We start from the raw sequence: 13,672 nt of genomic DNA on the forward strand, positions 1-13,672 counted from the left end.
TCATCAGACATCTGATTGGCAGCGGGTCCATTTTTAGGATGACGATGACCCCCAAATGCTTCTAGCTTTGAAAATCCATCATGAAGTCTGGAGAAATATTCCTAAAGAACACTTAAAGAAGTCTTGCCTAAGAGCATTCATGTTGTGTGAAGAATACAGCTGGTGGTGCCAAATATTGACTTCCAAGCACAGTTGTTCAAATTTAGTTTTTGCCTTATATAATGATTTCCATTTAAATTTGCAGATGTTTCATAAATGTTAAATGTTTCAAGGCCTTTGCACAGTAATCCATAAAAAAAATACATTACTGTGCTTAAGTGTTAAACGATCCCGTGCAATACGGTATTTATTGCAGCGCCCACTTCCACTCCGTGCCACTAGAGGGAGGCAGATTTTTTTATTCTGGATAATCAGTGACAGCAAGTTTGTTGTTAAAGGAAGTGGCCGAAAAAGTTATGTAGCATTACATACTGATACTATCCGATAGAGAAAAGGCCACCATGAAAGAGAGATAGGACGCGTTTTACAGTCATAAAAACACAAGCACTTGCCGCTACGCACGGGAAACGGCAGCTGGAAGGGCGAACGGAACATCTTCGTTTATATCAGATGCTGTTTTAAGAGCCGAGGCTGACAGCGAGCAGTCATGAACGAGAATTTCGACCGAGCTCCCGGAGCAGGGAGATCCCGTAATTTTCCAGCAGACCCCGGACTCATGACTGTCGCTGGGGACGCTGACAGCAAGACCCCGCTCTTCAACCAAAGAGAGCCGCTGAGACAGCCGCGAACAACTCCTCCTTTTACCGAGAACAGCATTGGCTCTGTCAGCGACATGCCTGATGGAGGTACGGAGCTGTCAAACAGCAGCTGAGCTAATTCAGCTAGCTGCTTTCAGATTCGGGTATTTGAAATTTTAACTCGCTGGCATGGAGACCTAAGGCCCAGATTGTGTTTGTTTGAGTGTAAATATTATCTGGTTGACATTTTTTCTCTGGGGAGCGCTCGGTTGTGATAAATCTGGAGTTGACATTAGCTAGCTGCTAAGAGAAAGCTAACCTTAGCGCTTTTCGGTTGGGAAATCCACGCGTTTGTTGGATTTCATGTGAGCTTAGGCATCATCTAAATAAAGCTCGCACAGTTAACTCTGTCTTTCCCAGGTTAAACTTGTGCTTGTACTTGTAGAGTTGGGTTAGCTAAGGCTAGCCCACCCTCAGCGCAAAAGGAGGAAGAACTAGCTTGGCACTGGGAAGTGAAGCAGCGATTAAAAAAAAAAAAAAAAAAAAAGCTCACGAGACTCCCTAAACGTCCAGTTTTTGCACGACTAGGAGCCTGGATCTCGTTTCTTAAGGGGTTACTTAGTAAACAGGATTTCATGAAATTGTCAGAGGACCACACTTTACAGTAAGAGTAAGTCGGCTATCATGAATTTAAGTAATACTTAATGGAGCAAAACGCATTATTAGTCATCTAAAACCTCACGAACTATCAGAAATACACGAATGGTGCACAAATGGCAGGGAATGAGGTCATGAAGAATCCGTAATTCATGTTTGTGGCGCTTCAGATAAAGTGGTGGTTTAGTTCTTATTGAAAAACGAGTGGTTAGCACCTTTTCTATGTTGATATATTTGTTTCCATTGCTAAATAGTCTTTAGTCAGCAGGATTATATATTAAATAAAGAAATGACCTTTTTTGCAAGTGTCTTTATAAGTCTGCGTTTTACCTACTCTGTAGCCTACATTATAATCAATCCAGTCCTTTTGTGGACAATTAAATATCTTTATACAATTATTACAAAGGACAGGATGTCCCGTAATAATGGAGACATTTTAAATTCAAGTATCTTTGATAAGAATAATGATGTTAAATGCAAATGTTTAAATTTATTACATATTCTTCATGTTATCTAAGATCTATGAATTACCTTCCTTAGATGGTCACCAGGAAGAGAACATTTATGCACTTTCTCCCTTTTAATCCAAACACAGGGGTGCTTAGCATATAAACTGGAATGGATGCAGTCTCTCTCTGGATGCTTTGTTTTACCTCTGCAGCTATGCAGGATTTACCTGAATGCACACTTTCCCTGAGGTAACCACACAGGAAGTAGTTCACTGTGGATCTGGATAAGCACTGAAATGCAAAGAAGATATCAGATACCTGTCAAGAATATATCAAATTTAAATTGGCAGTGTGTAAATACACAACATTTCAAAGACAGACAAATGACCATGCGCTGGTAAATTAACAATAAAATGCATCCCATCATTATGGGACATCTTGCATTTACTGCAGTTTCTGCTGCCCTCTTGGCCAAATAGCTCTTGAAAAAAAGAGACATTTTTACTGTCAGTGAGACTGAATAAATAAATACATTAAAATCACTTTGCCAAAAGCTGACTGCAGTGTCTACCTTCGGGAGGGAATGTTCTTTCTGCATCAAAAGAAGTTGTCATTCGTCAGGGATATGTTTGAGAAATTATAAGTTAATAATTCATTCATAACAGTTTAAATACAGATTTTGTTTTTGTCAGACAATCAGTTTTGGGCACTACACACCAGAATCATTTACATATTTTAAGGTCAGATTTTTCATCAGATAAATGAGTTTTGGCATCCCAGTGTTTAAATTGAGGTAGGGCTTCTCCTAAAACACAGTACACCTTTTAATAGTGCAAAGTTAGTTCTGTTGAACTAACGTTAACAGCAGGCAAAGACCAAGACAGTACCATGTCTTGGTCTTTGCTGTTGTTGTATTGTTACACAGGGCTAACATTCATTTCTCGTGTTAAGTTTTTGGACAGTGCTGCGTCTTATATTGCCTGTTTTATTTGTTGTTCTAAATGTCATGTCAAATCTGTGTGCATGCTGCAAGCAATTTCCACCTGGTGTGTCAAAGGTGTTCAGTATTTTTGTTAAGGGAATCAAAAGTCCAAATAAAAGTAAAACAATGACAGAGCCCATGTAGTGCTATATATTGTCCACTCATCTGATGATAAAGCTTGTTTCTCAGTGTTACAGACCGTCTTTGTTCCCCCAAAGATTGTTAAAAATAAACCACATTACAGCAGTATTTTTTTTTTTTTTTTTTTTTAGAAAAACACATTTGTAGTCTCCCATACAGGAAAGCCTGAAAACATTTTTGTTTTTCCAGATTATAGAAGACAAAGCAGACCTCCACAGAGTCCAAATAGCAACAACACATCTGCTTCAAGAGGTGGTAATGATGTGGATTCCATGATCAAGTCATCAAAGCTTTCAGCTAATGCTCCCGAATTTGTCCCTTTGGGATTTAACCAATATGATGTAAGAGCAAATTTTTACACTATACATTCATTTTGATGCATTTTATGGTGAGTTTTTGGAGTTCTTGCTGAATTTTTCTCTGAGTTTTCATGTTTTTCTTTCAATTTTTGTAAAGGACTCCGCTTACTATGATGACAGCGATGTCTATTACGGCGAACCAACTCTGGCTGATACAGTCACAGACTTTCTTGGCCACCTGAGTTCCTCGCCAGGGTCCTTTGAGTCAGATGTTGAATACATTACTGGTATTCTCAATTCCTGGGTTACCACTGAAGAGTTGTTGAAGGAGCTGGTGGAGCTGATCTACACACAGGTTCTGAGATTCACATTCAGTCTTTAATTATAGGCATTGTATAATATAATTTTAAACCTTTAGACACATATTTACAAAATAAATTTACAATACGTGCAATTTTGTAAAGGGGACCTCACTGATATCTTTGCCTTTCTTTTTATTGCAGTCCACTTCTATTCCAAACTTTGCTTATACTGGTGCCAGGCTTTGTAACTACCTTTCCCATCACCTCATCATCACCCCGGCAAGCGGCAACTTTCGTCAGCTCCTTCTGATAAGGTCGTTTTTCCCCCTTTCTGATTTGTATGCCTAAATATTTGGACAACCTCTCATAAAAAGTAAATGAAAACGTATATAACCATTTTTTAACCACTGCACTGGGCAGGATCAATATAAAATAATACAAGTTTGTTAATTGTTATAATACTGGCACTCTCCATCTCTGCTTGTTGTAAGTTATTAGCTGGCTCAGGCAAAAAGATGGGAATTTTATTTTCTTCACTATTTCTGCAAAACTTGCATATTTTTTTACTTTCATTTTTTTTTTTAAACCAACACTCCAAACTATAGGCCCAGATTTTTATCCTGTGACCTGCCTGGTATATAAATATAAGAGTTAATAAACATATGTAAGGTGTACAGCACCACAGAATGTCACCCATAGATTCAGTTTATCACTTCAAAAGTAAGAATGTTGTCTGTTTCAGATGTCAAACAGAGTTTCAACAAAGGGATACAGCTGTTCGTGGAGAGCCAGAGACTCAGAAGAAATTTCACTCGTATGTGCTGTTTCTGGGAGAGCTGTACCTACATTTGGAGGTAAGAACTCCGAGTCGCTGCAGTGTCTCCTTTGGATTCTGCTTGTGTTGGTAGCTGGGAGGTGTCTGCTTACCCCAGTGAGTCTTTTTCCAAGACTATTGTTCAAAAGAGCATTTAGTGTTAGTAGTCCTCGGTCTGTTCTCAGCCTTAGCGAGCCTCGTGCAAGTTCTGCATCTTCTTCAGCTCCTGGTTTAGAGTGGCCCTCTAGGTTGCAGCAGAGCTACAGATCACAGCAAAGAAAACAGTCGCTAGCTGCAAAATGAATCACCAAATATAATTTGAGTGTGTGAAATACCGCATAGCTCAGTGTCCTGGTGTATGCAAGGTTTTCTTTTAATAAGCAGCCTCACTACCTTCCTGGCAGCTAGTTATTAATCTTGTCTTTGGAGCTAGGAAGGAGCATCTCACAGTGTAAGTCCCAAACACCAGAATAGCGACCAGATTACTGTCAGCTTTTAATTGTGTCATTCACTTTTCCACATGTGTGTAAATCTTTTATTTTTTAGATAAAAAGTGGACAGGGACCTCCAGTTCGAGCACGTGTCCTACTAGGTGCTCTGAAAGACCTGTTGATCAGTCTGTTCTCCAATCCTGTGGATGCAAATCTCATCTGCGCTGTCAAACTGCTTAAGGTGCCAGAGTTCAGTTGAAAATGTTACCAGATTTTTATTTTATTTTTTTCAAATCTTTTGATGTATGTCCATCATTTATGGAGGAAATGAGAATATGTTTTGAATTTGCAGTTGACAGGTTCTGTCCTGGATGATGCCTGGAAAGAGAGTGGAGAGTCGCACATGGGAGAATTAATCAAAAGAATAGAAGATATTGTTCTGGATGCTACCTGCAGCAGGTGTGACAACCAGTCTGATCTTTTATGTACCACTTCTTCTTAAATCTAACTTGTAGTTAAAAAGAAAGACACATAGTCGCCTCTGATGGTCACATGTGAAAACGTTCATCAGCTCATTAAAAATCTTTTGATTTATTTTCGTGAAATATTCATGAAAATAAATAAAATTTTCTAAATTTCTGAACTTGAAATTTAGTTTTAGGATCAAGGGAACATGTGCCATAATTTAAGAGGTAGCCATAAATTGCCATATCAGCTTATTTATGAGCCTCCTAGATAAAAGTTTCTAATTAATATTTCTTCTCAGAGATGTGAGACAGATGCTTCTTAAACTAGTGGAGCTGAGGTCCAGTGACTGGGGCAGAGTCCAAGTGGCTGCAGCAGCTAGCAGTGCCACACCAGACAATGACCCCAACTACTTCATGGTCAGTTTTAACTGTGGCATGCTCCTCATATCACTCCTTTTGTCTTTCCTTTAATTTTGCGTCTTTCACTGCCTCTTTATTTCTTATATTTCATGCATTTGTGTTTCAACCTTGCAGAATGAACCTACGTTCTACACAGAAGATGGCACTCCTTTCACAGCAGCAGACCCAGGTCAGTCTACAGATATGTCCATGCATAGGGAAATTAAAAAATTCAGTCCTCCATGTGGATATGCACACATCTCTAGGCAAGGGACTTTTTAAAATGTTTGTATGTTTTTAAACTGGAAGTTTTCAGGTTTCCGTTTCCAGTCCACTTGTAGTGCTTTTAGGGATTGTCTAGTAGCGTTTGAGCAGGCTGTAGGTGCATACTGTTAAGTTCAAACAGCAGTATGTATTTGCCGAATAGAATAGAATCTTTCTATTAATTGTTCTAAATTTGACCCGTGCACAATTATCTCTGTGTTGTTCAACACATTTTTAACTGTTTTCTTGGCTCTCCTGAGTCAGGTCATTGTCCTGTATGTAATTTACATGCTGCTACTACTTTAAGTTGGCGTATGATTATGATGCTGATCTTTCTTATGTTATCTCTATGGTTTTACAGATTATGCTGAAAAATACCAAGAGATGCTGGACAGGCAGGACTATTTCCATGATGTATATGGTGAAAATGGAAATGAAGTGTAAGTACCCACTGTAAATGTAATTGATAAGGATCATAAGGACTTATTTATTTATTTTTGGTTCCCCTCCTCTTATCTTATTTACTGAAGCTTCTTGCTTTGTTAACTAGATACATCTGTTAATTCTCTGCTAATGCATATAGAAAGTAGATAAATTGAAAGAAAAAATACACTTAAAATGCAGTGTGAAAACATAAATGTGGGCTTTAATACAAAAGCAGATAAAGTATTTGTTAAAAAGCTTCATTATTTTTGGTGAACTGGATTAATTTACTGGCTCATTTCTTAGTTTGACAGTTTTGCCCTCCATAGTCACTCAGCAATGCTGAAGTTGCTGACTTATAGCATCAGCACTTTTTTTTTTTCTTTTTCTGTACATCTGGATGCCCTTCAGGCGCACAATTAATCCACACATGTAATGTGTTGCAGACATCATTGTGGTTCACTTACATCTTCCTGTCTGATATCAAACTCCGTTTAGTTTGGCAAATAAGAGTACGTAAACCTGGAGAATTACAAATGTGAGCAACTAAGTGCAATAATTTGAGTTTATCTGTAAAATTATTACACATTTCTCATACAGTCCGCAATGTTTCAGTAACACTGCAGGTGCACTAATTAGCTTAATCTTCGTGTTACCGTGGTGTCATTTAGACCACATTCTGTATGATTTCAACCATGTCACCATGCTTGCACAACTTTGGTCATGTGATCGAATAGTAGCTTCCCAAGAGAAGTCATGTGACCACCACTGACCTGTGGGCCCCTGAGCTTGGCAGCTGTGTTTGACTGCCCCACAATGCAACAGGGCTGACCACAGTCTCAGATTCAGTTTAGTCAGCAGCTGGGTGTGAAAGAGGGCTTAACTCACTCCTGCTCCCCCCCGCCCGCTTTTTCTGTCTTTTTCAGAGCTGTGTGTGTCTCTGTGAATATGTTTTGAAATGCCGAATACTTTAATGTACACATTTTACTTTTAAGGATCTTAAAAGTAACATCCATACATCTAAATCCCTTATGTTGCGTTCACAGATACGACTTTGAGGACGAGATGGAGCCAGAGATAGAAGAAGCTTTTGAGCATTTTTGTTTAGAGTCGGAGAGGAAACGACAACAATGACGTGAGAGCGAAGAATCTGAAAGTCTGAAGCAGGCATATACTGTACTTTCCCACTCAACGTGCCGGAAGAAAAAGAAAAAACTAGCATTTGATAGGCTCAGATTTTTAATTTACTGCAAGCATTTTAACAAAACAAGCTGTTCATAGTTGCACTAACGACACTGTTTTCAGTCAGTGTTGATTAGAAAAATTGGGACAATCAGTGGGATAACTGTTCAGAAGGTTGAAGAATTTAGACTTCTTTTTACATGGAAGTTCTTTCTTTGTTCTTTTGAAGTAGCTTCCAAGATTTTCTTTCCCTTATGCCTAAACTAAATGCCAAGAGGGAAGTAGTTTGCTGTGGATTTTTTTTTTTTTTGTTATTTTCTTAAAGGTGGATGTGTTTTAATCTAATGTGTGCATAATTTGTTAACTGCTAGTTAATTCCCCAGTCTATAGGTAGAGGCCAGAAAAACAGCATCACAGAGATGCTTTATCCTGATGTTAAATTCTCTGTAGATGAGTGAGGTGGTTGTTTTACTACGTATTACAGCCTTTATCTCAACTGTTGTGATACTGCATCACACCGTCAATATTAAACACTATATTTTGGGCTGTTCACCTATTCATCTGGCTGCAGCTAACTGAAGTGTTCAAGAGCTCTGTAGAAAGCTGTGCAAATTAGGAAGTGTTGTATAGCACCTACATAAGAAAATATTTAAATTCATTCACAAACTGTGAAGCGAACATTGACAAAGACCTTTGTGGAAAATTCAGAGCTTGAAAACTGAAATCTGCATCTAAATCCAATTGATTTCCTGAATGTACTTTCAAATATATACACATCTTGCAGGTCAGGGTTGCATAACTGAACTGCAGAAACAGACTCCTTGTTATCCCGAGACTGAAAGACTGTTTACCAGCAATCTGTGGCTCCCATAAAACGGAATGTTGTTTTATAGTTTGTAAATATTATTTATAGTATTGTTTGCCTGCAATAAATTCTTTATAATGTGAGACTGCATTTGCTTGATTTGTGTTTTTGAGTTTATAGTTGTTGTTGTTGGTTTTTTTTAATGCCTTTATTTTATCCATGTTTTTTTCCGTCTCAATAGTAAGTTTGGTGTGGGTGTGTATAGAGAGAGAGAGAGAGAGAGTTACAGAGATGGATACAGATGTATAGCTGGACTGGAAGACCCTGAAACAAACATTACCTCACATCATTGTACTAAGGATGCACTGGAAGGAGACTGACCTAAAACAAGAGAAGCAAGATAAACTTACCAGTAGATGCGGACATCAAGCTGTTGTTAGTGGAAAGGAGGAGGCTTCCATATTCGCTACTGTATTTGTCAACTGGGAGTGACTGTTTGAATTAATGGCTGTATATTTATGACACTTACCTGGACCTGAAAAGAAATGAGAATTTTTACTTTGTGTGCATAAATACTAAAAAAAAATCCTCCTAGAAACATCTTCTGAACAAACTCTGCCATCAGGTGGTAACTCTGTGTCAGTACAGTACTTGAGTCCACATCAATTTTCCCTAAGGGGACAATAAATCAGATCATATTGTATCAAACAACTAGATTTCATCAATCCTGACCTGTACTCATTGGTACGTCATCTGCTGCAACCAGAACAGTGCTCTAGCAAGCTTCGGAAACATGTTGTGTCATCAAAGTAAAAAGAGTTAGTCATGAGGCTTTGCCAGTCAAGAAGAATATTTTTTCTTTATATTAGTAAAATGTAGCAATTTCAACAGGGTTCACAAGACAAATATTCCTGTTATATCGTTTTTTGGTTATAATGGTGAAACAAACACTCAATGCAGTTGTCATTCTGTTAGTAAGAGGTGATGGTGATTTGTATGATTGTTTTTGGTACTATACTATTGCTGCTCCTAATCTCTTGAACAATCTGCCCCAGCACATTAGAGAGGCCCCTTCACCGTCCACTTTTAAAACACGTCTTAAAAACCAATTTAGACCTTGGCATATGACACAGTATGTAATATATAAATAAATTGCTTGCTTGCTTGGTATATACACACTAACCTGCTACTTTTTTAGGTAGACTTACAAGTACGACGGTCGACTCCCTTTTGCATTCATAACTGCCTTAAATCTTCATGGCACAAATTCATCAAAGTGGAACATTTCTTGGCAATTTTTTTTGTGTATCATTGTTTTGCACAGAGTGAGAAAACATGCATTAAATTTTTCCATTTGCTCTATGTGTGATTGTTCCACCCTTTTAACAGTCTCCCAGTTTACAGACATGAAACTGTACAATTGTGATTGCTACCATTTGGTGAATAAAGTGAATAATGTTTGTAAAGTGAGTAAGTCGTTCGTTGTCAGGGAAGTCCATGAACAACACAACACAACATTTGGTACTTCAGTAACTTTAACTTAAATAAAGGGGTGGTGAGGTCTCTTTTTGTCTTGACATTTAAGTAATTGTGAAGACTAATTATTTAGTTTCAGTACTGGCCTTATATTATGAAGCAGAGTTACATGGAGATGGATGTGCAGCAAATTGGTTGACAGTAGATGGTACCATGTTTTCTACCAAACACAAACATAAAATGACAACCTCTCAGTCTCACATCTCTTTCATTTCTACATTTACATTTTTAGAAAACAGGAAAACAGTCATACTATATAATTAACCTCCATAACACACCATAGATATTTTCTTGATGCAGTTAAACAGCTGTTATGTGCTATGGAAGCATTAGAAAGCAAGTTTCATTCAGAATATATTTTGCATTTCTTTCTTGTCTGTATGTTTAAAGCAGTGTGGTGGCTCCATCCATCCACTCTCTTCCACAGAGGGGGCTGGAGCCTATCCCAGCTGTCTTAGGGGGAGAGGCAGGGTACACCCTGGACAGGTCACCAGTAACACATAGACACAGACAACCATTCACACCTATGGGCAATTTAGAGTTTCCAGTTAACCTATCCCCACTAACTACTTTGGACTGTGGGAGGAAGCCAGAGAACGCAGGTAGAAGATGAAAACTCCACACAGAAAGACCCCAGTCTGATGGTGGAATCGAACTCAGGACCTTCTTGCTGTGGCAGTGCAAACCACCGTGCCGCTGTGCTACTGATGCTGTATTTAAAGCACTGTGGTGGCTCATTTATGGGAAATGCAAACCAACAATAATAACAACAACAGTTACAGTTTGAGCTTTGAATGAAGCCAGTATTAGTACATAATGTTTTAAATATGTTTTCAATTACTAATTCACTGCCATACCAAAAAAGAGAGAGAGAGAGACTTTCTGGGTAGTAAACAGTTACCATCTGTTACAGTTTTCTGAACAAAAGAGGGAACATTTGCTTTCTAGTCTGCATACAATGTAATGTCATCAAACAATTTTCTCACTTATCTCACATACCGTTTCAAACTGCTCTGCTAAAAATGAACGGCTCATGAGTGCTGTTTAAATTTGTATGTGTCATCCACAGAGGAAGCACACTGCATATGGCTGATATCTTAATCTACAAACCACTTGCTGCTAACTCATGACTGGCATAAAATAAAGCTGAGAAAAGGTTCCCCCTGTTTGCTTAGTGCTGGCTTTTTTTAGTTGAAAATATATATTTACAAATCTTGTACATAACTATACATATCTATTTTTGGTCACATGACAGGATAGTAACTTCATCCAGTCACATTTCCAACAGCAGTCTGTGTGCAGTCATTGACTCGTGAGCCCCTGTGAGCCTGCTGGATGTGACTGTGTGGCTCAAAATGCAACAGGGCAAACCAGGACCCGAGATTCCCATTGGTCAGCATTTGGGTGTGAAAGAGGGATTAGCTCTGTGCTACAATCCACTCACCCAGAACTTGCTTTCATTCCTGTATTCATGTCTCTGCCATCCTCTGCATAACCTGTTTTAAATGTAATAACTTGTCAAATAAACACAGAAAACAGCAACAAATGTGACATGTCAGAAAATGACACAAAGAGCACTTGTATTTCTAAATTAATTTAGAATTAAATAAATTAAAGATACTTTAAAAGAGTTTAGGAGTTTGGTCCTCAAATTTCAACAAGTGGCTGATAATGTCATGATCGGTCTGCAAGTGCTATAAGCAGGACATAGATGAGATGTGTGCTCAGTTTGTAATTTGCAAGTGTGAAGCAACACTGTGGATATTCATGAGGCTTCAGTATATTGTCTAGAGAAACAAACTAGAGAATGATACTACTGACCTGACTATAAATGGGAATGTATGTTTCTGGTGGAAAGTTGCTCATTTGACAGAATTTTAGTGACTCACGGAGAAAGATTTTTTGAGAATATATTATCTTGAAATGTTTTGACTGTGTAATCACAGGTGTAGTTGTGCTGGAACAAATATCAACAAATTGTATCTCAAACCCTGGAAAAACACACAATAAAACCCAAACTATCTTTTTATGCCAAGATGTAACAAAGACAAAAAAATAAAGAAAGCAAGTTTACATTAAAAAACGCATACGTGTGACAGCGGGCTACCTCATCCTGTGAAACAAAAGGCTTGGCCTGTGATTACAAATCATCTCCTAACATCCTGACCAACTTGGAATGACTCATGAGCCGCCTTGGAGGGGATTTTCAATGACTCTCCTACACTGCCACATTCTGTATGTGCCTGACGGGAAAATAAACTGCTGGCTCGTCTGTTTCAAGATCCTTCCTTAGATTGTTTAGCATTACTTAACAAATTTAACTCTTTAAAAGCCTTTGATACCGCTTTTGTGAAATCATATTTATAAATAAAGGAAATTAGTATCCTGTTAAAGGCGGGACCCTTTAACAGATGCAGTTTGCTTTGTATATATGAGACCGACGAGTCAGTTATTAACTTTGGGAAAAGTTGCACTTTCAGTTTCTCATCCCAGATTTTATCAAAACAACCATTTGAAAAGAAGCCTGCCCCCTTCCAGGAACGTCTTCGCATCACTACTACAGAATTTCTTAAACTTGCCAATTTTGAACTCTAAGGTGCTCCAGCTCACCAGATGTCTTACATTGTCATGCTGCGCAAACAAAGGAGGTATGACAAAGGTTTAGCTGTGAATACTGGTATGCATTGTTTCTTCCAGTGAAAACAACTGAGTAAACTGATATAAATAAAGGAGTGGGGGCAGAAGCCTGTTTCCCACATAATATTTGTTTCATTTGCTTTTGGTCATTTATTGCTTCAGTAGTTTAATAAGCTACATAATGACACTGTCTTCACATTCTTACGGTTGAATCACACCTTTGGTTAACAGAAGAGCTGCTATTAACCAAAGGGGTTTAGCCTTATGCCAAAGCCTTAACGTGTTATGTCAGTTGATGCCTAACTTTCATTTAATATATGACACTTGGCGAGGAGGAAACAGTAAATGACGATACTGTTATGTTGGAAATGGGACAGGGTTTAGCAAAATTCCTGTTTCATTTCATTATTAAGACAAGCAATTATTCTGCATACTTTTGGGCCTCATGATATAAGACCAGTCAAATATTCAATATTTATTACCTTAAACCACTGATTCTAGTTTACGTTTCAATCAAAACAACAACAATGAAAAGGAAAAATTGAAAAACAGAAGTATGTATTTTACCATTGGCCTCTTTCTACTGTCGGTATCCACAACCCACAGGAAGTGTACTAACATTATAGCTCAGCTGAAGGGGGAAACTATGACTGCGCCAATCTTCAAATTTAAAACGAGGCTTTCACAGACTCTTGACTACTATTTTCTTGACAAAAAAAGTTACTTTTCCCAAAAATACAATCTAAACCCGTCACTTCCTGGCAAACATCTTTCACATTCCACAACCCCTGTTCACAATGCAGGCCTTGTTTAAAAAATATCTAACTGACATGAAGTCATTAGGATCCTTTTCAGACCTACTCTAGATCCAAACACTCACAGTCTGAGTCAGGCTTCCAAGTTAATGTGAATAAAAAAAAAATAGTTACACAACCTAACTACTATGAGTTACTTGCTCATTAAACATTATGACATCAGAGGGGGTAATTATCTGTCTGGGGTATATTGCGCCATGAGCTCCGGCAAAAGATGTTTCTAAGTGAGCAATTTGGAAAGGAACCGCTCTTTCAACTCTTTCACCACCCTGACCATTGCTTTATGAAAGGCCTACGTCATTGTTTTCCAGTTAATATAGAAAGGCTTTTGG

General features: G+C 38.2%; 1 protein-coding gene across 1 annotated transcript; it reads left to right on the plus strand.

The window, feature by feature from the left end:
• The first annotated feature begins 419 nt into the window (after positions 1-419).
• On the plus strand, positions 420-8,495 carry paip1 (poly(A) binding protein interacting protein 1). The gene is made up of 11 exons (XM_003451078.5): positions 420-845; positions 3,156-3,307; positions 3,423-3,620; positions 3,769-3,881; positions 4,310-4,421; positions 4,928-5,053; positions 5,165-5,271; positions 5,579-5,696; positions 5,814-5,868; positions 6,304-6,382; positions 7,412-8,495. Exons 1-11 carry the CDS (start codon positions 647-649, stop codon positions 7,497-7,499), a joined length of 1,347 nt encoding a protein of 448 aa, XP_003451126.1. The 5' UTR covers positions 420-646; the 3' UTR covers positions 7,500-8,495.
• The last annotated feature ends 5,177 nt before the right edge of the window (positions 8,496-13,672 follow it).

The sequence above is a fragment of the Oreochromis niloticus genome, linkage group LG12 (genome assembly GCF_001858045.2).
Source record: "Oreochromis niloticus isolate F11D_XX linkage group LG12, O_niloticus_UMD_NMBU, whole genome shotgun sequence".
Lineage (NCBI taxonomy): Eukaryota > Metazoa > Chordata > Actinopteri > Cichliformes > Cichlidae > Oreochromis > Oreochromis niloticus.

What these genes read in the sequence shown, in the direction of transcription:
- paip1 (XM_003451078.5), top strand. Translation starts at nt 647, where the DNA reads ATGAACGAGAATTTCGACCGAGCTCCCGGAGCAGGGAGATCCCGTAAT. An exon ending in TGGGATTTAACCAATATGAT is followed by an intron (nt 3,308 to 3,422) that starts GTAAGAGCAAAT and finishes ATTTTTGTAAAG; the next exon opens with GACTCCGCTTACTATGATGA. An exon ending in TTTCACAGCAGCAGACCCAG is followed by an intron (nt 5,869 to 6,303) that starts GTCAGTCTACAG and finishes ATGGTTTTACAG; the next exon opens with ATTATGCTGAAAAATACCAA.